Consider the following 27,904-nt stretch of genomic DNA (forward strand, 5'->3'; position numbering starts at 1 on the left):
TAATACTTTTATTGTTGATGGTAATGAATTATACAAATGACATACCTGATACCTAAAAGACCTTCTAAATAGCTCTGTTTTAAATTTCGGTATTGCCAGCAAACCTTTATATCTAATATTTAAGTTGTGTATGTCCGTTCGATACGTGATTTTACGATGAAGATAAGACGGTTTTTTTGTTAGAATTATTTTATGATAAAGACAGACTGTATGATGTACCCTTCTATTTTCCATATTCAGCCACTCAATTTCCTTAATTTTATGTGAAACTCTTTGTCTTCTGCGAATGCCAAATATGAGTCTTAAACAGGAATTTTGAACTTTTTGAATTTTATTCTTGTAGTGAGTGGTTAAATTAGGACCGTAAAGAGCGTCAGCATAATTAAAATTTGAAAGTACAAGAGATTCACACAAAATTTTCTTAACATTAAATGGTAGAAAATGTCGATTACCGTATATAATCTTAATTGAAGCGTAGGCACGCTGTATCAATTTATTTATATGTTTTTCGAATCTTAACTCTGAATCCATTAATACACCCAAATTCTTTGCCACATCAACAACATCAAGAATTGAATCCTGAATTTGGATTTGGATTAATGGTAAAACTAATTCCCTTTGATTTTTTGGCCCAAATATTAATATGTTTGATTTACTGGAATTGATGCATAGGCAATGGTTTAAAGCAGCTTCTACAAATCTTTTTAAATCGGCATTAATCAGATCATTAGCGTTTTTTAAATTTTCGATTGGGAAACTGTAGTAGAGCTGAGTGTCATCAGCATATAAATGAGCTTGGCATGACTGAAGCTTAGAGAGAAGATTAGAAGTATATAGAGAAAATAATAAAGGACCCAATATTGAGCCTTGTGGAACTCCTGAATTAATATTCAAAGAGTTTGAATTTTGACCTTCTATATTAACATGCTGTTGTCGCCCTTCCAAATAGCTTATTATAAGTAACAACGCATCATAGGAAAATCCTAAATACTTTAAAATGCTTATCATTAATTCATGGTTAATAGTGTCAAAAGCTCTGCTAAAATCTAATAAAATCAATATAGTACATTTTCTGTCATCTATAGCCGTAAGTATGTCATTGACAATATGCAAAAGTGCAGTTGTGCAACTAAAGCCTTTGCGAAATCCAGATTGAACATCAGGTAAAAGAGAAAATTTTTGTATATATTCCTTTATTTGAATTTCCATAGCTCTTTCCAATACTTTGGATAAAGTAGGTAAAATACTGATACCTCGCAAGTCTTTCATTTCTGTTGGATTTTGTTTCTTCGGCAATACCCTCACAACTGCCCTCTTCCACATCGCCGGACAGACATTCTCTGTTAAACAATAATTTATAATATGTGTAATGTAAGGTACGATATGAGGACAACAAAGTTTAATTAATTTAATATTTATACCATCACACCCTCTCGCATTCGTTTTTATATCTGATATGGTCTTAAAAACAAACAAGTCATTAATTTCCTTAAATTTAAAGTTTTCATTGAGTAATCTATTATTATTATAAAAATTTAAAAGATGTTGGGGTGGTTTTTTATTAGGAACAGATTTTATAAAAAAATTATTTAGATCGTTAGGCTTTTTTAAATCCTCTGGAATATTTTTATTTTTATCGGGAAGAAATTTATTCAACTTTAGTGTCTTCCACATTTCTTTTGATGAATTATGATTGAATTGATGTATAAAGTATGCCTTTTTTTCTCTCTCAATAGCCCGATTAGTAAAGTTACGCATTTGTCTATAAAAATCTAAATGTCTCTGTAATCTAGTCCTTTTAAATTTGCTTAAAGCTTTGTCCCTCTCGTTCATCATAATTTTGATGACATATGTCATCCATGGTGCTCTGGCTTTAGTGACTCTAGAGGTAACTATGGGAATATGTCTATCAAATAAATTATTTAAGCAATTAACTAAGTACGATATTTTTCCATCAATATTTTCCTGGTCATATATTCTGAAAAATGAAGTATTAAACAAATCAGCCTGAAAGGATTCTTGATTAAAATTTTTAAAGCTTCTATATGTACACATTTTAGATTGTTGCGATGTACCACCTACATTTACCTTACAATAAACAATAGAGTGATCTGAGATGTTATGATGTATGACACCCCCCTCCACTGCAGCTCCTTTTTGTACTATTACATAATCTAGAAGTGTTGCAGATGTAGCAGTGACTCTAGTAGGAACGTCTATCAATTGACAATAATTCAGTGATTCTAAAATTGAATAAAAATTCTTAACACTACTATTGTCATAGTCAAACAAGTCTAAATTAAAATCACCCATACAAATTATTTCATCTACAGTTGGTCCAATATCAATTAGACTATTTTCAAACTCATCCAGAAAAGAATTTAAATTTTTTTCATGAGGTCTATATATTACACCTATTCCAAATGTTTTTTTATGAACCGTAATTTTAATCCATAACTGTTCCCAGATATAATCCTGCCTACTTATAAGTGGTTCACAACGCAATCCATCTCCAACATATATACATATTCCTTTACCTCTGCAATTTCTATCCGCCCGGTATAATTTATAATTATTAAAATTTAATTGGTCATCAACAATACTATATTTCAACCATGTTTCACATATTAAAAGAATATCTAAAGAATTATCCGAAACTATTTGTTTAATATTTTGCAATGAAGGTACTAATGATCTTGCATTACAGCAACCTACTTTAAACATTTTGTTTTATTTTAAACAATTTGAATGCTCGAGTTCGAAATTAAAACAATACCAAAACAAACGATATCTAACTTAAACAAAAAATTGTAGTTCTTGTAGGTTTTTGTTCCACCTAGATAAAAATCTAGTAACGGGAACAACTCAATTGGTCAAATGCTGCGATATAATCACAATATATAATAACATTGTTATGCTCGTAAAAGATAAAAATAACAAACATCATGATTCTATCTGTTAATTTCAAAAGCCATTAAATAGAGAATAATAATAATACATTATATACTAAGTAAGTAGTTTAGCGACATCCTCCAGTGAGCTGATTCTTCTACCATTTTGTTGACCATTCAGTTTGACGTAAACTTGACCATAATTTGTCCAAACCACACCTGAACCATTAATTTTTTTCACTGCCTCCGTTACAATATTTAGCTGCTCTCTCGTTAAATCCTCTCGAATTATTATATTTGTAGACTTCAGTGACCTTTTATTTTTGTAAACAACATTTTTATAATAATTTGAGGAAAATTTCACCAAAACTGGTCTACTTTTGTGGGTTTCTTTCTTGTTCAGTCGATAGCAGAACTCTATACTTCTTTCATCTAATTCCAGATGCATTGTAGTTGTAAATATAGCAAGCACAGTTTTAGACAAATTTTCAGGACCCGATGGTTCAGGAACTCCATAAATTCTAAGGTTGGTGCTTCTCCCCATTTGTTCCTGTTTCTTTTGGTGATTAACAAGAGATTTGATTGTCTCTTCCTGCTGCTGAAGTTTTCTAACAATACTTTGATTTTCTTCTTCGAGTTTGGCAATTTTTTCGTTATATTTCTCTTCGGTAATCCCAGTTATAGTTTCGGTAAGCTTGAGGATAAACTCATCTGCTGTGCACAATTTAACAACAAGGTCTTTAACTACTGAGTGCAATTCATCCTCTCCCTTACCACTTTGACTTCTATTACCATCTCTACCCATTTTAACAAAACAAACTTTATAAAAACTTACTGCAAATCAGCTAAAAATCAGCTAAAAATATTTCTATGTATCTATGTATTTACGTCCGTGGTCATAACTTCCACTTACAGACAAATTTTCAAAATTATACGTGCACGTTTACCACATATTCCAATGCTTAATCGCAGCACCGCAAAACCACGGCTACTCTGTAAGGCACATTCTTTTCGACTATAGGCACATTCTTTTCGACTATAGGCACATTCTTTTCGACTATCCACGACTATCATATTTTCCAGTAAGGTTACAAGAGATTCATGTGGGATCGTTGGGTCTACATTCGATAGTACTAGTCTGTCCACTGGTGAAATTAGACGTCTTCCTTTGATAATTTCATTATTTACAACAATATCACCATGTTTAGTTAAGAACTCATCAACTAGTGATTTATTTGTTAGATAAATACATATTCTGTTGTGTGAGATTCTGATACAGAAAATAATATTATTTGGTTTGACCAGAGGTCCCAATTGGAGAAGATAATCTTGAAGCTTTGCACCCTGGATAGAGCTGAAGATAATTGCTTGATCCTTGCGTGGATACTTGTAGATATTTTGGGAGACAGTGCTTGCATAAGATGCGTTGGAGGTACTCATATTATTCAAATTGAAATTATCAGTATTCTCTTGTAGGTGGATGTTGGTGAAAGAAGATTGGTTTTTAGATGTTGGCTGTGACATTATATTTGTAATAGTAAAATTTGTTAGTTATTCTGTTCTATATAATAAGTGTCCAAAACATATTTCTAAGGCCGACCCTGCCTTTTTGTTGAAGTCCACTAATCACCGATCCAGTTTTTTACGTTAGGTAATTAAACATTTAGCAGAGTGGATTTGATTTTTAACCTCAAACTCGGATTAATAATGGTCCCTTAGATGCAGTAATTATTAAATGTTTTACTCACAGAATAATTCTTGATGTTTTGTATCACTAAACTTTTAAAACTTAAACTATTAAAAGGCCATTTTTTTTATATTCTAGTGTAAAATGTTTTAAAAATATGTTATGGGCCATTCCACGAACATACGCCTGTTTTGGATTACTTCGACAACGAATATTTTAGTGTGCAACATAAGAAGTACGAAAGTAAATGGCGCTAATAATTATTCCAATAAACAACAATGTAATTTGCAATTTACTTTCGTTCTTCTTATTTTGCACAGTAAACTATTCGTTGTCGAAGTAATCCAAAATAGGCGTATGTTCGTGGAATAGGGTATATTGGATTATTCTCTTAGTTTGTATTAGGATTCCCTTCATGATCCAGCTAATTTTTTCTTCTATTCTCGCTCCGAATATAACTTTTTCTGTACCTTTTAACTTTTATCATTTGAATTTTTATGGTTCTCTCCGATATTTTGGTTTATTTCCATTTTTTTATTTAAAAACAATTTTTTAAATAACTTTTTACTACTACATGTCGGTTTATAACATTCGCTGCCGATTTCTGATTTCCAATGGCCGCTTTAATCTGTTGTTTTGTAGATCCTCTTCTATGTTTCTTTCTCTCAGCTGTTTATTTATTCCTTCGCTTTAACATTTTCTCGGTCGAGTTCACCCATTCTTGATATATGTTCGAACCAGATAAGAATGTCTTATTCATAGGTCATCTTGTGGTATACTATTAACCGCCCTTAATACAATTAATATAAAATATGTTTTACGCCTGAAACCAACCAATTATACGAACATATAACGGGATGTATTCACAACGCAGCCCAAGAAGCTCTAGGCGAAGAGACCAGTACAGTCCACAGATCAGCGGGAAAAATCACTTGGAATACACAGTTGGAAGAGCAAAGAAATAAGAAACAGGAATCGTGCAAAAGATGGCTGAACACTAAGAACCCAAGATAAAGTGATATACAAAGATCAACAAAGAATATTTAAAGAAATGACAAGGAACAACAAAAACGAAACATGGGATGCAAAATGTAAAGAAGTTGACTGTTTCATTGGAGGAGCGCGATCATCAGCGACTTGGAAATTAATAAAAACCTTGAAAACCGACACATCAAACAAAAGTCGAATACAGCCCATCCAGATAGATGCATGGAAGGAGCATTACGCAAGGGAATAGAATATAAATATGCTTTATTGTCATGAAAAATTTAACAATTTTATAGACAAAGCTTACAAGAATCATAAATAAAAACAAAAACAAATAAAAACAAAAACAAATACAATTTACTAAAATTATACAAATCGCCAATATAAATAAAACATAATAAAGTGAAATAAAAATCAGTAACAATCTATTGCAAAATTAAAAAAAAATTGCAAATTGCTTAATCTACCTTAAGAAGTTTAATAAGTTATGCTGCTGCATATGACACTCAAATATAGATTAAGATTTTACTTATACATAAGAATATTGTAATTTCTTAGTTATTGCTTAAGAAACTCTGCTATTGGATAATATGGTCTTTCAGATAAATAGGCTTTTGTCATTTTACGGAACTTGGGGAAAGATGTTGCAGATTTAAGTTGTAGAGGGAGATGGTTGTATAGTTTTTTTGCAGAATATAATATAGATTTCTTTACTAACTCACTGGACGGGATCGGTAAATAGATGTGAAAGGTAGAATTTCTGGTGGAATAGTCATGTCTAGGTCTTGCTGGAAAGACATGTAGATGTTTACGAATTAAGCAAACAGTTTCTAAAATATATAAAGAAGGTAATGTTAGAATCCTGTGATCTTTGAAGTAGCTTCTGCAATGTGTTGTTCTTCTGAGGCCAAACAGATATCTTATTGCTCTTTTTTGTAATTTAAAAATAATATCGAATTGGACAGCTGTACCAGAACCCCAAAAAGGCAGACCATATCGAAGATAGGACTCGAACAATGAAAAGTATGTTATTTTGGAAGAGGCTAAATCCATTTCCTTCGAAACAGATCTTATTGCAAAGCAAGCTGAGGATAGTTTCTTGCTTAACACATCGATATGAAGGGACCATTTAAGGTTGCTATCTAAAAAAAATACCAAGAAACTTTACAGAATCAACGATACTGATCTGGCTGTTATGAAGAGGTAAGGGTTGAAGAGTTCCTTTATAGGGTAATTCTACTGTTTTATCTACGTTAAAAGATAGTAAATTAGAACTGGACCAGGATTTTATTGTAAGTAGATCAGAAGTTTTAGTAGCTTGAAGAGTTGCGATATTTGAGTTGCTCCAAGTGATACTGGTATCGTCAGCAAAAAGAAAAACTTTTCCATCGATTTTTAAACTAGTGATGTCATTAATAAAGATAAGGAAAAGTAGAGAACCCAATACTGAACCTTGTGGTACCCACATACAACATTTTTAAGACTAGAGCCTGTATCATTTGCTCTAACCAATTGTTTCCTATTATCCCAGTAAGATTGAATCCAGTTCATAGAAATACCTCGAATTCCATAGAAATCTAGTTTTTTTAACAAAATGTCGTTATTTACACAATCAAAAGCTTTGGCCTAATCACAAAAAACAGTGGCAGTGTGGAGATTATTGTTTAATGCTTGATAAACCTCATGTAGTACAGAAAACATAGCATCGGTGGTATACTTATTATTTAAAAAGCCGAACTGATTTTGTGATAAAATCTTGTTTTCAACGAGAAAGGACATAAGTCGGGCTTTTATGAGTCTTTCAATAATTTTGGAGAGTACCGGTAGTAATGCAATAGGTCTATAATTGCAGGCAATAGATTTTTCACCACCCTTATGAAGAGGAATAATGATGGCCGTCTTTAGGCACTCTGGAAATTTACCTTTCTCAAAAGAATCATTAATTAGAGAGATGAGGACTCCCAGCACATTGTCTTTGAGATTTGAGAAAATTTTTGGAACTAAATGAAGACAAAGATATCTATAACACTTATTCACCCCAACGTATACGAGTACATGGCGAATATGTAAACGTGGAAGAATAACAAATACAACAAGCACTTAAACCCATGAAAAACAACAAAGCATCCGGGCCGGAGAACATACCAGCAGAACTTCTAAAACACGGAACACCAAAACTAATAAGGTATCTTAGTGCTATTCACAATTCACAAGATACTTGAATGGGGAAGAAATCCCGAATAGTTGGAAAGAAGCACGAATTAGATTACTCCAATTCACAAAAAAGGTCCAAAACATATCTGCGGAAACTACAGGTTTTAGCAGGCTGTTTGGTAAAATCTTAAAAAATCAGGATTGAGCAAGAGTACGAACCTCATGAAATTGAACAGCAAGCAGGTTTTAGAGCTGGAAGATCTTGCGGAGACCACATATTTACCCTAACACAACTTAATGAAAAGAAACTTGCAAGAAGCCAGGAAATACATTTTTATTTGTGGATCTCACAAAAGCATACGACACGATTCCTGTGAGAAAGCTGTGGCAGTCTCTTGAACGATCTTCCTTAAATAACACTATCATCGCCGCGGTCAAACAACTATACAATAAAGCAATATCAAAAATCAAACTAAACAACACCTTATCAGAAGAATTTCCAGTAACAAAAGGATTACGACAAGGATGCTGCCTCTCCCCAGTACTATTTAAGATCTATTTAAATGAAACACTAAAACACTGGAGAATATCTTGTTCAGGGTTGGGAATTCAACTTGACGATGATACAACATTGTATACTATACATTTCGCGGACGACCAAGTCGTAGTAGCAGCGGATAAGGAAGATTTAGAATTCATGACAAAACGGTTATTTCAAACATATGAAGAGTGGGGCTTTTCTGTAAATAGAAAAAACAACGCAATACTTATGCATCGGGACTGAAGTAGAAGATCTAATAGTAAACGAACAAGAAACAATCAAGAACTGTGAGGAATATGTATTGTTATATTTCTATTTGATATGAAAATTAAAATTTGATAATTATAGACAAAATTCAATTTAATATAAAATATTTTCAATTTTCTCAACCACGGGCATATAAATTTAGAACAACCTGTATACAACAAATTGTTATATTTAATTTTAAGAAGTGATTAAATAAGACTCAAGTGAAATCGTTAATAGGTCATTATCGTTGTTCGCGGAAGGATCGATCATTAGCCGATGCTAAATAAGACTAAGTGGAAATAGAGAATAGGTCATTAAAATTTGTATATAGTAGAAAGTAATTTTAGAATGGGAATTAACTATTTTCTTTGAAATCCATTAAGCATATTTAGAAAGTTTAAAAATTGGTTTTGAGGAATACTGCGAATGAGAGTTGGTGGTGGAATTTTGATTTGTGAATCTGGAAGGGATATTTAGAAAGTAGGGGAATGAATGACAAATAGAGATCAGAATGTTTTGAGCTGTCGAGAAGTGAAGTCGAGTAGTAGACGGTAGTGTACGGAGAGTGAGAAAGCCTGTGTAGTTCCGTGAGTGTGGAGTATCTATCGTAGAACGAGAGGTAGGCCAGGTTGAGAGTAAAAGAACCTCCTTGAGCCAAGAGTTCCCGGTAGCTGATTGCAGTTTCGAAAAAGGTAGAAGACAGCATCACGACAGAAGCAGGAAACGAGAGCTATACGAGCTAGTTTCAGAGGAGAACATTACTGGAAGCCAGGACGAGGTTTTGATTGCAGCCAAGGATAGCAGGAAACGGGTCTTGTGTGAAGACATTCTCAGTGCACCAGAAAAAGGTCAGTCTCATTTTTTTGGACATGAATGTATGGGTTTTTCGTAGTAAATACCACATTTAAAATTGAAGAAACATAATCAATAATATCAGAAAAGCTTCATCAAACTTAAATAGAATTGTTGCTAATAAATCATAATAGTTAAATGTTAATAAAAACTTTCAATTGGAAATCAAAAGAAAATAAGATTCCCATGTGTAAATGTTATGTTTAAGAATAATAAGATATAGCAAATATTAAGCAGTGAATAAAATAAACAATATTTTGATTACAATTGTAACCCATATGTGTTATTATTTTACTCTTTTCTTTCCTATCCCGATTAGGAACCATTAAGAAATACTTAGAAGCCACGTATGTAAGTAATTAATTTTATAAAAAGCCCTGAGATTGAAAACATATTGATATGTGATCTGGTAAATTAATTAGATTATTAGTAATGCATTGATTAAATTAAATGACATATAAAATTATTATCTCATATCAATAATCAAGATCACAACAACTGTCGTCCAACGTGGAGGGCATTGTTAAGTATTTCTAGTGGCAAATTTGAAGGATAGAAAGAGTAAAGCCGGTATTTGAAAATTTATATGCCTGTGGTAAAAAGTGAGATACTTACATTTGATAACATAAAATTTTAGATCTCTTTAGGTACAAATTTTACATAATGATTTAATATTTTATTTTTACGATATTTACATTTGATATATTTATTGACAATTTATAATATTTGGGTGAGAAAAAGTCGTCTTGGTAACATACTAGTAAAATTTCATATTTGGCGGGGACAGTACTTCTTGAAAACAAATGTCTGTGACAAGAAGCCAAAGCAAAGACAACAAAAAACAAAAAGAACATTCAAATCAAGAGAATAATTCAGACCAAGAAGATATTTTAGACACGACAATCATGGCATCAGAACAGCAAGAATTATCAGGAATAGATAAATTATTACAAATGATGCAACTCCAGTCACAAAGAATAGAACAAAAAATGGATAAAAATCAGGAGGAAACAAAACAAGCAATGGAGAAAAATCAGGAAGAAACATCAAAGAAAATGGATAAAGTGGATCAAAAAATGGATGAAACACAACAAAAAATGGATGAAACACAACAAAAAATAGATGAAACACAACAAAAATTGGATCAAAAAATGGATGAAACACAACAGAAAATGGATGAAACAAAAAGAATAATGCAAGAAAATCTGAAGGAAACAAAACAAGCCATAGAAGAGAACAACAAGAAAATGGAGGAACGCATAGAAAAGTATGAAATGAAAATTAAGGATCACATGAAAGAACAAGAAATGAAAATTCAAAATAAAATAAAGGAGATAACGAATTGCCAGAAAAAAGAAATGGAAAGTTTGGAAAACAAGTTGCAAAACGCTATTCAAGCAATCAGAGAAGAAATGGAAAGAAAGATTGCGGAAATCAATATTCAACAAAATGTAGGAGAAAGAAGAGAAAATGTTATACATAGCACAGATGACGTGAAGATAAGGTTTGGCGGGGATGTAAGAAGATTACACCCAGTGCCGTTCATAAATAGCCTGAAAAAGAAAATACAGCACATCGGAAATTTCGAAACAGCAAAAGAAACTATCAGAAACCATCTAAAATATGAAGCAAGCCTATGGTTCGATTGCAAAGAAGAAGAATTTGACAGTTGGCAACAATTTGAACAAAAATTTTTGAATTATTTCTGGGGAAAGGTCCAACAATTGGAAATTAACAAGGAATTGCAAAATGGGAAATACAATGATAGGATGGGTGTATCAGAAAGGACATATGCTTTGCAAATTTACAATAATGCAAAACATTTACAATATAATTACTCATCGGAACAATTAGTCGAACTGATTGCAAGACATTTCGAAGAAACGCTGGAAGACCATATCACATTGCAAAATTACAAAGACATAGATAGTTTATGCCAATTCCTACAAATAAGAGAATCACGTCTAAGAGAAAGAAAATCAAGAAGGTCGCGAGAAGATTACAGGCCCCGAGAAACACAAGATTACAGAGATAGAAATCAAAATAGGAGGGACTATACAAGACGAGATTTTAATCCCAGAAGGGAAAACGAAAATAGAGACAACGGAAGAGGAAATTATGAACAAAGAAATAGGCAATGGAATGAGGATAGAAATCGAGAATACCAGAATAGAAACACCACACGCTCAAATCAAGAAAACAGAAATAATGGTAGACAAAATGAACAGGGATATCGAGAAAACCGAAACAGATCCGACAGACCAAGAGAAAATAGAAGAGAAGTAAATAATACCCAGACAGATGAATATGACGGAGAGAGACAGTATGACGAAAATATAAACAACGATGAGCAACCGGCGTCTTTTCACGACGGCGCTCACTAAAAACCAAAAATCAAACAGGAATCTTTTGTCACCCCAAGGAGTTTATTAAATTGGCAGGAAACAACGAAAAGAAAAATGGAGTTAATTTAAAATTTGTGGATGGATTTATCAACGAGAAACCAATTAAAATTATGATAGACACTGGATCTGAAATAACATTGGTCAACAGAAAACTAATAGAAGAAGTTAACTTAACAAATTTAATTTACAAAATACCTAGGGTAAATTTAGTGGGCGCAAACAAACGGACATTGGCAACTATAAATGAAGGCATACGAGTAATGGTACGGCTGGGTAAGAATATGTATGCACTACAATGTGTAATAATGCCAAATATGTCACATGACATGATAGTAGGAGTTGACGAATTGGCAGAAAAACATGTAGTGATAGATTTTAAAAATAATACGATGAAACTAACAGAAGAAAAAGAAAAAGAACAGGACAAGGAACATGAGAAACAAAATACGGACGAATCAGGTAAAGAACAAACAGTGGAAATGAATTTGGCAGCGAAGCAAGGACAAAGAAAAAAAAGGAGAAAAGGTCGGAAAAGGATAAAAGAAAATGAAACCTGTGGCTCCTCAAAAGAAGAGTTGAGCCCAGAAGAAGAAAGTTTGAGAGTATCAGAAACAAAGGAAACCTGGGATTCCTCAAAAGAAGAGACGAGCTCAGGAGAAGAAGAAATAAAGCTAAAAAATGAAAGTGAAAAGAATATGATTGAAACAGTGGTATTTGAAGAGGAGGTATATGCAAACGAGGATGCAGAATGCACGGTAAAAGTATGTGAAAAATCTGAGGAAAAAGACAGAAGATTGATATGGGAAAAAGGGAAAGACAACATAATAGCCGACACTCTAACACAGGATGAGATATGAGATAGATTAGTCCCAGGTGGGACTAATTAGAGTAATACAAGAAGAAGGGGTATAAGACGTAGATTAAAGTAAGGAAATATACAGGGAGTTGGTTTTGCCTCGAGAAAATTTATTTAAAAATGCAGATAAATTTTATCGAATACAAGGCGGGGATTTGTTATATTTCTATTTGATATGAAAATTAAAATTTGATAATTATAGACAAAATTCAATTTAATATAAAATATTTTCAATTTTCTCAACCACGGGCATATAAATTTAGAACAACCTGTATACAACAAATTGTTATATTTAATTTTAAGAAGTGATTAAATAAGACTCAAGTGAAATCGTTAATAGGTCATTATCGTTGTTCGCGGAAGGATCGATCATTAGCCGATGCTAAATAAGACTAAGTGGAAATAGAGAATAGGTCATTAAAATTTGTATATAGTAGAAAGTAATTTTAGAATGGGAATTAACTATTTTCTTTGAAATCCATTAAGCATATTTAGAAAGTTTAAAAATTGGTTTTGAGGAATACTGCGAATGAGAGTTGGTGGTGGAATTTTGATTTGTGAATCTGGAAGGGATATTTAGAAAGTAGGGGAATGAATGACAAATAGAGATCAGAATGTTTTGAGCTGTCGAGAAGTGAAGTCGAGTAGTAGACGGTAGTGTACGGAGAGTGAGAAAGCCTGTGTAGTTCCGTGAGTGTGGAGTATCTATCGTAGAACGAGAGGTAGGCCAGGTTGAGAGTAAAAGAACCTCCTTGAGCCAAGAGTTCCCGGTAGCTGATTGCAGTTTCGAAAAAGGTAGAAGACAGCATCACGACAGAAGCAGGAAACGAGAGCTATACGAGCTAGTTTCAGAGGAGAACATTACTGGAAGCCAGGACGAGGTTTTGATTGCAGCCAAGGATAGCAGGAAACGGGTCTTGTGTGAAGACATTCTCAGTGCACCAGAAAAAGGTCAGTCTCATTTTTTTGGACATGAATGTATGGGTTTTTCGTAGTAAATACCACATTTAAAATTGAAGAAACATAATCAATAATATCAGAAAAGCTTCATCAAACTTAAATAGAATTGTTGCTAATAAATCATAATAGTTAAATGTTAATAAAAACTTTCAATTGGAAATCAAAAGAAAATAAGATTCCCATGTGTAAATGTTATGTTTAAGAATAATAAGATATAGCAAATATTAAGCAGTGAATAAAATAAACAATATTTTGATTACAATTGTAACCCATATGTGTTATTATTTTACTCTTTTCTTTCCTATCCCGATTAGGAACCATTAAGAAATACTTAGAAGCCACGTATGTAAGTAATTAATTTTATAAAAAGCCCTGAGATTGAAAACATATTGATATGTGATCTGGTAAATTAATTAGATTATTAGTAATGCATTGATTAAATTAAATGACATATAAAATTATCATCTCATATCAATAATCAAGATCACAACAGTATATTTGGGAAGAACAATCAACAAGAGTGAGCGCACCGAAAAAGAGAAAAAGAGCAAAGGACCGTGAAAAAAAAAGGGTGATTAGTTGCCTAAACCCGATGCTATGGTCAAAAGAACTATCTAATCAAAGAAAATATCTTATCTTTAACTCCATCTTTAAAAGTATAGTGCTCTATGGATGAGAAACATGGCAACTTACTAAATCCCTGGAACGACGCCTACTTGCATTGGAAATGGACTTCTGGAGAAGATCGGCTAGAAAATCAAGGCTTGAAGGAATACAAAATTACCAAATCAGAAATATAATGGGAGTCAAGTCAACCATCATAGACGAAATTCAAAGGAGACAACTGATTTGGTATGGCCATGTAGAGAGAATGGACGACGACAGACTGCCAAAACAAATTTAAAATGGACGCCAATGGAAAGAAGGAAGAGAGGAAGGCCGAAACAATCCTGGCTAGGCGGCATTCAGAAGGCAATGTCGGAAAGGAATCTTCACCCTGGCGAATGGAACGACCGACAAAGCTGGAAACTGGGATGATTTACGCCTAATTTAAAGCCACTAACCATAAGTAAACATCAAGCATTACTTGAACGTGAAGTATTCGTGCTGTTACAATGTTTTCATGTGTATAAAACATTGACCATAATCAGGAGTGATACATTCATATTTGTTAGTAGACGTGAGTACGTCGAAATATTGTTAGAGAGATGAGTGCTGTTATTTGTTTATAGTTGTGGTTCGCCACCGTTTTATATTACAAATAATATAATGTTGTTATACCGAAGACATTGACTATGAATTTATTGGACTAAGTGCCAAAAGGCAGCTTAAATACCAACCTTTGGCTTTATTTTATTTACCACTATATATGATTGTTCGTTTGATTCGTAATCATTTTTCTTCTAGCTCTTTCTGCTGCTCTTCTCCAAAAATCCATTTCCGTTGCTCTCAGCATTGCCAGTGCTCTTTCTTTCAGTGGTCATACCTCACAGCTGTATAGAGTGATACTTTTCATTATAGTCTCGTATCATCATCATCATCAGCCTCTCTCGATCCACTGCTGGGCATAGGCCTCCCCTGTTTGTCTTTAAAGTGTTCTATCTTGCGCTTTCTGTATTCAGTTTTTTGTTCTCTTTCGTAAGTCGTCTTGCCATCGTGTTGGTGGTCTTCCTCTGCTACGTTTATCGGCTCTTGGTCTCCAGTCAACTAGTTTGCGAGTCCATCTTCCGTCCTTCATTCTGGCAACGTGTCCAGTCCATTTCCATTTTAAGTTACAGCTTCTTTCAATGACGTCTATGACTTTGGTCTTAACTCTTAGATAGTCTCGTATATCCTCTTTTTATTTTTATTTTTATTTTTCTTTGCTGATGGATTGGTTCCATAATATACTGTTTAACATTGTGATGGCCTGTGTAAGTACCTGGTATATTTCTTTCTCTTATGGCTTTGTCTAGTGTTTCATCGTGCGAAATATTGATACCGAGCTATTTGTAGTCGTAGCAGTAGTATGAGATTTTTTGGTTGTTCTCCAATGCCCAAGTATTCGGTTTTCTTTTTATTGACTTCTAAATCCCTATATTATTCTCGTCAATCAATTTTAGGGCCATATATGTAGTTTCAATCGTCATAATATTGAGCCATTATTACTTGATCGTCTACAAAGCTGGGCGTATCTTACATTTTTGTTTCCATCATGTAAAATAACTTTTTAAATTCTATGAATACTCACAATGTTGTCTATATTTTGTCCAAGATTATTGCCTTTAAACTAAAATTATATATCTACGTTGGTTCTCATACTCTTATAGAATAACATTTGACATTTGCTACCTGAAAAATACATTATCTCTGTATCGAGTGATAAATTGAAAATTCTATCAGAATACAAATTTCTTCGACGAGAAATTTTATTCTTTATTTTTACAGAACATAGCAAAGAGATAATTCAAATGTACAGTTTGTAATTATATTTTAAAATTATTAGAATAGAATAGAATAGAATAGAATAGAATAGAATAGAATAGAATAGAAATATGCTTTATTGTCACTGAAAATTATACAATTTTATGGACAAAGCTTAACATAGATTCACGAAAAAGATATACATAACAATAACAAATACAATTTTATAAAATTAGATAAATCGTCAATAAAAAAAATATAAACAAGTTAAAAAAGTGAAGTAAAAAAACAAAAACCAATATATTGCAAAATTACTATAAATTGCAAAATTGAACATACAACATAATATAATAAAACACAAACAAAGGAACTAATAAGTTTAAGCTGCTGTATGTGACACCCAAATATATATAAATACACTTTAGTTACTTGTACATTACTGTGATTTCTTAGTTAGTCATTAAGAAACTCTTCTACTGAATAATATGGTCTTTTAGATAAATGAGCTTTTGTCATTTTACGGAACTTGAGAAAGGATGTTGCAGATTTGAGTTGTAAAGGGAGATGGTTGTATAGTTTTTTTGCGAAATATAGTATAGATTTCTTTACTAACTCAGAAGACGGGATCGGTAAATAGACATCAAAAGTTGAATTTCTGGTGGAGTAGTCATGATGAGGCCTTGCTGGAAAGACATGCATGTGTTTACGAATTAAGCAAACAGTTTCTAAAATATACAAAGATGGAAGAGTTAAAATTTCGTGATCTTTAAAGTAACTTCTGCAGTGGGTTGTTCTTCTGAGGCCAAACAGATATCTTATTGCTCTTTTTTGTAATTTTAAAATAACATCAAATTGGGCAGCTGTACTAGATCCCCAAAAAGGAAGACCATATCGAAGATGAGACTCGAATAAAGAAAAATATGTTATTTTAGAAGATGCTAAATTGAGTTCCTTCGAAACAGATCTTATGGCATAGCAGGCCGAGGCGAGTTTCTTACTTAACAAATCGATATGAAGGGACCATTTGAGGTTGCTGTCTAAAAGAATACCAAGAAATTTTACAGAATCAACGGTAGAGATCTGGCTGCTATTCACAAGCAGGGGTTGAAGAGCACCTTTATATGATAATGCTACCGTTTTATCCACGTTAAAGGAGAGTAAATTAGAGTCAGACCAGGTTTTTATCGTAAGAAGATCAGAAGTTATAGTTGCATGAAGAGTTGCAATAGTTGAGTTGCTCCAAGTGTCATCAGCAAAAAAAAAATTTTTCCATCGATTTTTAAATTAGTGATGTCATTTATAAAGATCAGGAAAAGTAGAGGACCCAATACTGAACCTTGTGGTACTCCACATATAATGTTTTTGAGACTAGAGTCAGTATCATTTGCTCTAACCAATTGTTTCCTATTATCTAAGTAAGATTTGAACCAATTCGAAGAAATACCTCGAATTCCATAGTAATTAAGTTTTTTAATCAAAATGTTGTGATTTACACAATCAAAAGCTTTGGAATAGTCACAGAAAACAGTGGCAGTATAAAGATTATTGTTTAGTGCTTGGTAAACCTCGTGAAGTACAGAAAACATGGCATCAGTTGTACATTTATTAGTTAAGAAGCCGAACTGATTTTGTGATAAAATATTGTTATCAAAGAGAAAGGACATAAGTTGGGTTTTTATGAGCCTCTCAATAATTTTGGAGAGTACCGGTAGTAGGGCAATAGGTCTATAAATGCAGGCATTAGATTTTTCGTCACCTTTATGAAGAGGAATAATAATGGCTGTCTTTAGGCACTCTGGAAATTTACCGTTTTCAAAGGAATCATTAATTAGTGACACGAGGAGTTCTAACACATTATCTGTGAGATTTGAAAAGATTTTTATGGATAGTCCATCAGTACTACAAGATGATTTGCTTTTGATACTATTGATCGTTTGGATCAATTCAGATTTATAGATTGGTTTTATAAAGAATGAATTCGAGACAATTTCTGAATTAGGGAGATAGGAAATGGGATCTTGTTGAGACTGAATAGTTGATGTTATATTTTTACTCACGTTAATGAAGTATTCGTTTAGATTTTCAGGGTTTGGAAGGGCAAATGTTTGAGCTGCGTGGGTTTTATTTCGAAGATCGTTTATTATGGACCAAGTTTCTTTTGCAACACTTTTGGAGCTTCCCAGACGATTTTGATAGTAGGCTTTTTTAGCTGATTTGATGAGTTTTAGGTATGTGACTCTGTAATTGGTGATATATTGAGTGACAGAGACGTTGGTAGTAAATTTCTTGATATAAAGTAGTGAACGCATATTTTTTGCTGATATGCGGATGCCTTTGGTAGTCCAGGGTTTGCGACGTTTTGGCTTAATCGTAATTAAAGGAAATGCCTTATTGAAGATACAGACAAGCTTCTCCAAAAAATCACTGAAATTATAGTCCACGTCCGTAGAAGGAAAATGCCAGTCAGAAGTTAAACATAAATTTTGAAATTTATGAAAGTTCCGAGCGGAAAAAATCCTACCCAAACGTCGGGTTTTCGAGGAGGGTTTGCTGAAGATGTTAAATTTCGTATATACTGCTTCATCATCCGATAGTTCCGCATTAATAACTGTAGAGCAAACATCAAGGGGTGAGAAATCGGAGACAATATAATCAATTATGGTAGATGTAGTTTTTGTAATCCTTGTAGGAGAATTAACGTGCATTGAGAGACCATATGATTCAAATATGTTGACCAAGAACATTTGGGTAGCACAAGCAGCAGCATAATTTATGTTGAAGTCTCCGCATAGAATTTTTCTGCTTTTGTGAGGCAAGTCATCTAACAAATTTAGCAGGTTCTGAAAAAATAGTTCCACGGAAGAGTCAGGTGATCTATAGATGCAAATAATGTAAAGATTAAGATTTTTATTAAAAACTAAGGAAAATTCAAAGAAGGCTTCATTCAACAAAAAGTCATATTTTGTTATCAGAGAAAAATTATTGTTTGCAGAAAGAATTAGGGAAGAAGAAAGAATTAATTAATATAACAGATTTAGTACAAAGATAAAGTTAAAGTAGCTGAAAACGGCATTGGCGTCATGAGAAACTGAAAATCACCTGTATATACATACCTGAATTCTTCTTCTTCTTGTGCCGTCTTCTAACGAAGGTTGATCACTTCTTTAAACGATGCTCTATCTTTTGCAACGTGAAATATCTGTTCAACACTGAGGTTAGTCGAATCCTGATATTCCTCTTCCACATACCTATATATAGTATCTTAAAATAGGGGATGATGAAGAAGATCCAGAGTTGGAAATTAGAGCCACAGAAACGTGTAAAGAATATAAATATCTCAGATCTATAATATCTAAAGAAGGCACTACCAAAAGAAACATCGAAAACAGAACGCAGCAGGGCAAAGAAGCGGTAAACATTCTAAGCTCTCTAGTATTGTCTAAAGATATAAGACAAAAAACGAAATTGACAATCTATCGAACCTTGGTAGAGCCTATTATGACTTATGGGGCAGAAGTTTGGCAGATCACGAAAGAAGGTAGAAAAAGAATAGAAGTAGTAGAAATGGATTATTTAAGGAGAGCGTGTGGTATATCCAAAAAAGATTACATCAGGAATGAAGATATTAGAAGGAGGTCAAATACTGTACATTCTAGTGTAGATAGAATTGAAACGAGTGTGGTATGGTCACGTGAAACTAATGAATAAAAATAAATGGCCAAAGAAAAATTTAAATTACATACCACAATAAAGAAGAAGATTGGGAAGGCCTTCATTTTCATGTGAAGAAAATATACGGCACATAATAAGAGATAGAGCCATCAAAGAAGACGAATGGATGGACAGAAAACAATGGGGGTCGAAATGCTAGAAGCATACCTGTCTCACCTATATCTATATTGTGCATCTAATATTATTGTGTTAACATGTTATGTGGAGTCAATAATTCTGTAATTAACGCTTGTTTTTTTTTGTTTCAGTTGCTTGGTCGGAGTATTTAAAAACTAGCAGTGATTCATGGGAAACAATTTTTCAATGCAAAAAATGTGCTCCCGGTTGTCACTTTTGTATAGACCCATCACCTTGTTTAGCTACATATCATTGGCCGTTCAGGTAAAATTTGATTTTAAATATAATGAAATAATTGTAGAGTCCACGTATTGTACAGTCCCTTTCGTCCGCTTATTCATCGTCCGTTCGCTTTGTAAATTGTAGAAAGCACGAATTGAGCTTTTAACCAGAAAGTTCGTTCTACGGTAGAAGTCTTTACATTTTCGGATCTGGGACTTTTCATTGTGTATGAAGAAACTAATTTTATACTTTTTACCAATATTATAAATACAGTAAAACCTCGATACAACGGACCCCTATTTAACGGACTTCGGATATAACGGACAAAACATCCTTCTTCTTTCTTCTTCTTTTGCCCTTTAATTCGTCCAATTCTGAACATAGGCTTCCCCCAGTTTCCTCCATTCGCTTCTGTTTAGTGCTTTCTGTTTCCAGTGCGTTCCTCCTATCTTTTTAATGTCGTCTCCCCATCTCATCTGGGGTCGTCCTCTTGCTCTCTTTCCTGTCCATGGTCTCCATTGTTGTATCGTGCTATTCCACCTATTGTCCGTTTGTCTAGCGTTATGACCTGCGAAGCTCCATTTTAGCCTGGTTATATGTTGACCTGCGTCTTTGACTTTTGTTCTATTTCTGACCCAGTTGTTTTGCTTTTTGTCTGTCAATTTTACTCCTAACATTGCTCTCTCCATGGCTCTTTGTGTCTTTATTATTTTATTCATGTTTGCCTTGGTCAAGGTCCATGTTTGGCATGCGTATGTGAGAATTGGGAGTATGCACTGGTCAAACACTCTTGTTTTTAAGTATTGTTGTATTTTTTTATTCTTTAGGACCCATTTTAATTTTCCGAATCCTGCCCAGGCTAATCTGACCCTTCTTTTTACCTCCGCTGTTTGGTTTTCCTTATTTATTTTTATAATCTGTCCCAAATATATATAATCATTAACCGCTTCTATTGTGGTGTCGTTTAGTATTACGTTTCTATTGTCTTGTGTGTTTGTTATTGTTTTTGTTTTGGCAAAATTCATTTTTAGACCTATTTGTTCGGATTCATTTGCTAGTTCGGTTAGCATGGTTTGTAGTTCTTCAAAACTTGATGCTATGACTACTACATCGTCTGCATATCTTAGGTGGTTTAGTTTCTTTCCATTTATATTTATTCCCATGTTTGTCCATTCCATTGTTTTGAAAACATCTTCCAGTGCTAATGTAAATAGTTTAGGAGAAATAACATCTCCCTGTCGCACTCCTCTGTTAATTGGTATGGGTTTTGTGGTTTCTTCCAATTGTACTGTCAATGTTGCTTTCTTATATATATTATGTATTAGCATTCTGTATCTGGAATCTATTCGACAGTTGTTTATAGCTTTTTCTATTGCCCACATTTCCACGCTGTCAAATGCTTTTTCGTAGTCAACGAACGCTAAGTGCAGATCTATATGGTATTCGTTAGCTTTTTCTATTAGTGTCCTAATTGTTAGAAGATGGTCAGTGGTGCTATATCCCTTTCGGAATCCTGCCTGCTCTACGGGTTGATACGAGTCCAATTTGTGTGTTAGTCTGTTGTTGATAATCCTCATGAATAGTTTATACGTTTGCGACAGCAGTGAGATGGGTCTGTAATTTTTTATGTCCTTTCTGTCGCCTTTCTTAAATAGCAGGATTGTAAGACTTTCGTTCCATTCGTCGGGTATTTCTCCTTTATGTAGACACTGATTAAACAGATTTCTTAATGTTTGTAAGATTTCTTCTTTCCCTTCTTTCAACATTTCAGCAAGGATTCCATCTGGTCCTGGTGCTTTGTTGTTCTTTAATTGTGATAGTGCTGCTTCTATTTCATAATTTTCTATTTTTGGTAGTGTTTCTGAGTTTACATTCGTGATTGTTTTCTTGATATATTCCTGAGTGTTGAAGTTTGCGTCTTTCTTTGAGGTGTATAGTTCTTTATAAAACCTTTCTACTTCTTCTGATATCTTATCTTTTCTCCTCTCTTCCCGTCCTGTTTCATCCTTTATTGAAATGAGTAGTGGTTTCCCTAAATTTGGTCGTAAGCCTTTTAGGCCCTTATTTCTCTCAATTACTTTCTCGATTTCATTTTCAGTGTGTTTTCTTAGATCCTCTCTGGTTTTTCTTCTAATAAGTTTGTTTAGTTCTACGTATTCTACTGTATTTCTTTTGTTTTCGCTTATTAGTTTTCGTCTACTTTCCATTAATTTAACGGTCCCGCTGCTTAATCTATTTTCTTTTGTTGTTAGTTTTTTGGCAGTTTTCATTCCCGCTTCCAAGAGTTTTTCTTTCATTTCTTCATTGATCTTATTAATTTCTGACTCTTCCTTTGCTACTTGTTGATTATAGTTTTCCCTTAAAGTCTGTCTATATTCTTCTGCGTTTTGTCTTATTCTGCTATGGTCAATAGCCGTTGGTTTTCTTCTAGATTTCTGCGTCGCTAGTTTGCTTATTTCTATTTTGGCTCGTAGTATGCGGTGGTCGCTGCCAGCTGAGAATTTATTAAGTGCAGTTACGTCTTCGAAGATTTGTTTATTTTGGCAGAGGAAGTAGTCTATTTCATTTTTTGTCACCCCATTTGGGGAGACCCATGTCCATTTTCGGTTTGGCTTCTTATTAAAGTGTGTATTTATTGCATGAAGGTTTTGTTGTTCCAAATATTCTAGTAGTCTTTCGCCCCTAGTATTCCTTGATCCAAGTCCGTAGTTTCCTATTCTGTTTTCTGAGTCTTCCATTTTCTTTCCGATTTTTGCGTTAAAATCTCCCATAACGATTGTTGTTTTTATATTTTTGTTTTCCATTGCTGTGGTGATGTCATCATAAAAGTTATCAATTTCTTCCTCATCATGTGTTGTTGTTGGAGCATATACTTGTATTAGTTTCATTCTTGTCTTCCTGTTAATTTCTAGTATGATATATCCTACTCTATCTGATATGCTCTTATACTCGATTACGTTTTGTTTAATTTTCTCTTTGATCAGAAATCCTATTCCTCCATATGTTTCGTCCTCCTTTCCTTTGTAATAGAGGCGATTTCCTGATTCTAGGTCTATACACATTTCTCCTCTTCTTTTGACCTCTGACAATCCTACAATGTCCCATTTGATTTTAGTTAATTCCTCTTCGAGTTCGTACAACTTTTCATCTTGAGCCATGGATCTGATATTATATGTGGCTATATGTATTCTGTTGCATTCCTTCTTTTTCCGTTTTCTCTGATTCGTTCTTGTCGAGCTTTTGCCTCCCCCAGAATCCATGAGGCTGATCGGTTTCCCGATGTGGGACTCCGGATTTCTCCTACCCACCTGGGGTCCATTTCCGCTTTGTTGTAAGTTCGACATTGCTAGTTTGGGGAAAATAGCCATAAAACACCACGCTGGCCAGGCGGGTTGGTGAGTTGTAGGGATCACATTTCCTTGACTCCCTGTAACTGTTGTATGGTTATCCCGCTCATACTCGGTCGCCAGAGCCTCGTCTGTTATGTAGCAGGAGGCACCAGGTAATTTTAGACTACCACTCGTGCAGGTGAGGTTGACTTTTGGATCGATTGATGTATTGTTGTTAAGTCCGATCCCTTACCTCCCGACAAAACATCCTATCAAATGTAAAAAAAAATTGAATGTTAAAATATATGAAAAATCGAATTCTGGATCGCTTGGATTGACTGTTATAATTGTTAGCAAATCTCGTAAACCTAGAGTTGTCAAAGGTATAATGCATCATCTGCCCGTTTTATACTAGAGATCTAATAAGCATGGTTCACCACAGATAATTTCAAAAATTGGTTTTGTAAAAAATGTGTACCTGCAGTGAGAGAATTTCAAGAGAAGAAACTGGAAACACTGCCGAAAGAGGTGAAATGTTTATTGATTTTAGACAACGCTCCTGCTAATCCCCCTGAAAATATTCGACATGCAGAAGATGGCAACTTTAATGGTATCTTTTTGCCAAAGAATTGATCGCTTATTCAACCCATGGGTCAGTCAATAATTTTGGCAATGAAACGAGTATATTGCAGATAGGTTTTAGATCAAGTAGAAAATTAAAAAGTAGCAAACAAAACTTGTACTTTTTGTATTACAGTAAAACTTTTTAACTTACAGATTTGTACGCTCTATCTAAATACAGTACATATTTTTAAAAAGAAATTTTGATTGATTTTAAACCAACTTTTATATAACGGACTTTCGGCTTTAACGGACATCCCATCCCCCCAATTAGTCCGTTATATCGAGGTTTTACTGTATTCAAACAATATGTATTAAAATTTTGTAATTTTTATAGGATTAGTCTACTAACGTTCTCAATTTTTTGTGTGGCCTGCACGATCATACTAATTTTATACATGTATAAACACCGAAAACTGAAAGTTTTCAAAGTTGCAAGTCCCATCTTTCTCAGTATTACTTTACTTGGCTGTGCTACTATGTATTTAGAGGTAAGTTCTCAATTTTACAAAGTACACCGCACACATCTTATATAACGTCACTCAAATGCAATAAAATACATGAATAGGTTCGTTGCGAAATTACAATCATTTCATATCATTCCGCCAACTCTGAATTTTGATTAATAAAGGCGTAAATTGATATAAATAAATCTAAAATCAACTCACGGGTATGTACGTAAGTTAGAGAGAGAAAAGAGATTTTGTGAATCGCCTTTTCATAAATCTTTCTGTGTGACAATAGTATAATTTTATCGTCTAGAGTACGCCAATGAATTAAGTAAAACCTGTTTTTATACCGTCTTGGACAATATAAAAGTCGGATCGAAAAGTATAGTTGATTATTATTCTTGGAGCGTTGATCGAAAAATAATAAACAATAGCGAGGAATAATAGGTGAGTTTATGTGAGGTAATATTTCCAGACCATTTTCCGCTGTCGTTTTGGCGAGCTGAGCGAATCCGACAGTTTTCCTCTTACCTATCCTTTTACCTATCCTTATACGAGCGGTGATCGTATATCCCTAATATGTCTTTTCATCTGGCGAGCTGAGCGAAATTCCCTTTCTTCACTTTCCTTATCCATTCATGTCGTATTAATAAAAGCAATTCCTATTTCACGCGATCGTCAAAATCATTTATTCATGTACAAAATATCGTCATATCGGCCCGAACAGAAAGCTTGATGCGTAGATTATAGATATATTTTATTAGCGAAATTAACGAGTAATTAAGTCTAATGATCATATCTTTTGTATGTTTTGATTCCAAATAAAAATGTCTTAAAAATCGAACTCTTTTCTTCGACTGATTTAGTTACCTGGAGCAACAACGTAACGACCTGGTTACTCGACCCTGCCCGGGCGCCACTGTAACGAGGTCTTTGCGTTGTTGCTCCAGGTAACTAATAATATAAATCAGTCGAAGAAAAGAGTTCGTTTTTTAAGACATTTTTATTTGGAATCAAAACATACAAAAGATAAGATAATTAGCCTTAATTACTCGTTAATTTCGTTAATAAAATATATTTATAATCTACGCATCGAGCTTTCTGTTCGGGCCGATGTGACGATATTTTGTACATGAATGAATGATTTTGACGATCGCGTGAAATAGGAATTGCTTTTATTAATACGACATGAATGTATAAGGAAAGGGAAGAAAGGGAATCTCGCTCAGCTCGCCAGATGAAAAGACATATTAGGGATATACGATCACCGCTCGTATAAGGATAGGTAAAAGGATAGGTAAGATAAAAACTGTCAGATTCGCTCAGCTCGCCAAAGCGACAGCGGAAAATGGTCGGGAACTACTACCTACATAAACTCACCTCTTATACCTCGTTGTTGTTTATTATTCTTCGATCAACGCTCCAAGAATAATAATCAACTAGGCTTTTCGTTCCGACTTTTATATCGTCCGAGACGGTACAAAAACACGTTTTACTTAATTCATTGGCGTACTCTAGACGATAAAATTATATTATCGTCACATCTGCAAATATTAAGGCAAAGGGTTACTCCTATCTTATAGATAATAAAGTAGATATAATTTGGTCAGTTGTGTATATTTGGTATGTAGTTCCTCTAATCACGCTGGTTTAAGCTGTTTTTAATATCGTCTAGATTAATAGTATTTATGAATGACAGTTTTATGGACTTTAAAAATGTGATTTCCATAAACTTTAAATACAATTTTCATCAAAATTCAGAGTTGGCGCAATGATATGAAATGATAGTAATTTCGAGACGGATCTATTATGTAAATTTTATTTGCATTTGCGTGACATTATATTTTCCATAACAGATGTCTGCGGTGTCATTAGTCGCTAATTTTCTATGTTCTTTTACATTGTTTTAGATGGCTGCAATCTTTCCCAGTCTGGATCAGTATTCTTGCATCGCCACAAAGTGGTCTCGACATTTAGGGTTTTGTGTCACTTATACAGCTTTATTAATGAAAACTTGGAGGTAAGAGTGTATTTTTAAACAGCGTTGTAAGTAGAAGAACTATACACTTAACATTAGCCAAAGGGATATGTTTCAAAATCTCATAGTAGTCTGAGCAGGTTATCGAAAAAGGACCATTTTTATTATAATAGTTATTTACCAGTTATTTTATTACTGGAATCTTCTTCTTCTTTCTTCTTGTATGTAGGCTTTAAAGCCTGTTTCTCCTTCAATATTAGCATACTAAATTGTTTAGATTATCGCACCATCTTTTTCTTGGCCTGCCAATACTTCTTCGTCCATTTGGTGACTTATCTCGTGCTATTCGTACTATCCTATCCTCTTCCATTCTACTAATGTGTTCGTTCCACTCGTTTCCGTTTTGTCACCCATCCATTTATGTCTTCGACATTGCATGATCTTCTTATGTTTTCGCTTCTCTCCCTATCCAACAGATGATATTCGATGATTTTCGCTGATATTCGTCAAAGTATTTTCATCTCTGTTGTTTCTAGTAGTCGTCTCGTTTTAGATGTGTCAGGTCTTGTCTCCGCCGTGTATGTCAATATAGGTCTAATTGGTGCTTTACAGATTCTTGCTTTTGTGTCTTGTCCTAGGTGTTTGTTCTTTTAGATTGTGTCATTAAGAGATCCCGCCGCTTTACTTGCTTTTAAGCTTTGTTGTCGTACTTCTTCTTCAATATCTCCGTAACTAGTTATATATATTCCCAGATATCTAAACCTTGCTTCCTGCTTTATTATTTCCCATCAATTTCGATTTTACATCGTAGTGGGTATTTAGATGTTGTCATACATTTGTTTTTTCTGCTGATATTATCATATTGTATTTCTTGGCTGTCGTATTGAAGATGTATGTTAATCTTTGAAGATCGTCTTCTGTCTCGGCGATTAATGCGGCGTCGTCTGCATAACATATATGAATATTTGGATTTCTTTGTTCCCCATTCTGTAACCATGACCTTTACGTACTGTTTCTATTATTTCGTCCATTATTATATTAAAGAGCAGTAGGCTTAATGAGTCACCTTGTCTGACTCCGCTTTGTACTGGTATAAACTGTGTTAGTTTTCCATTTATCTTTTCCTGTATTCGATTATGGAAGTAGATGTTTCCGATGTTTTGTATAATATTGATTGGTATGTTTCTTCTATACAGTAGGTGTAAGACGTCTTCGACTTGGATGCGATCGAAACCTTTGTCAGGTCTATAAGACATAGATATGCTGGTTTATTGTACTCGATGGCCTTTTCTGTGATTGGTCTTAGGACAAATTCGGAGTCTACGCAGGATCTTTCTGATCTGAATCCTTGTTGTTCATCTGATAAAGTCACAGTTGAACCGGCTTATTGGAATAGCTTTCGTGCCAAGCAAAAGTATTCCTATAACAGGGATATTCTAATAACCGATCATATGTGCATAGTAAAACCGTT

General features: G+C 33.8%; 1 protein-coding gene across 2 annotated transcripts in view; it reads left to right on the forward strand.

Moving 5' to 3' along the window:
* LOC114331767 (probable G-protein coupled receptor CG31760) overlaps positions 1-27,904 on the forward strand; it is a 923,592-nt gene that overhangs the window by 839,935 nt on the left and 55,753 nt on the right. For both annotated transcript variants that reach the window (XM_050659675.1, XM_050659676.1), the window contains 3 exons: positions 19,966-20,098; positions 24,344-24,497; positions 26,366-26,475. In XM_050659675.1, coding sequence (XP_050515632.1) covers positions 19,966-20,098; positions 24,344-24,497; positions 26,366-26,475 — 397 coding nt within the window. The remainder of the gene's footprint in view (positions 1-19,965; positions 20,099-24,343; positions 24,498-26,365; positions 26,476-27,904) is intronic.

This window comes from Diabrotica virgifera, chromosome 8, assembly GCF_917563875.1.
Source record: "Diabrotica virgifera virgifera chromosome 8, PGI_DIABVI_V3a".
NCBI lineage: Eukaryota > Metazoa > Arthropoda > Insecta > Coleoptera > Chrysomelidae > Diabrotica > Diabrotica virgifera.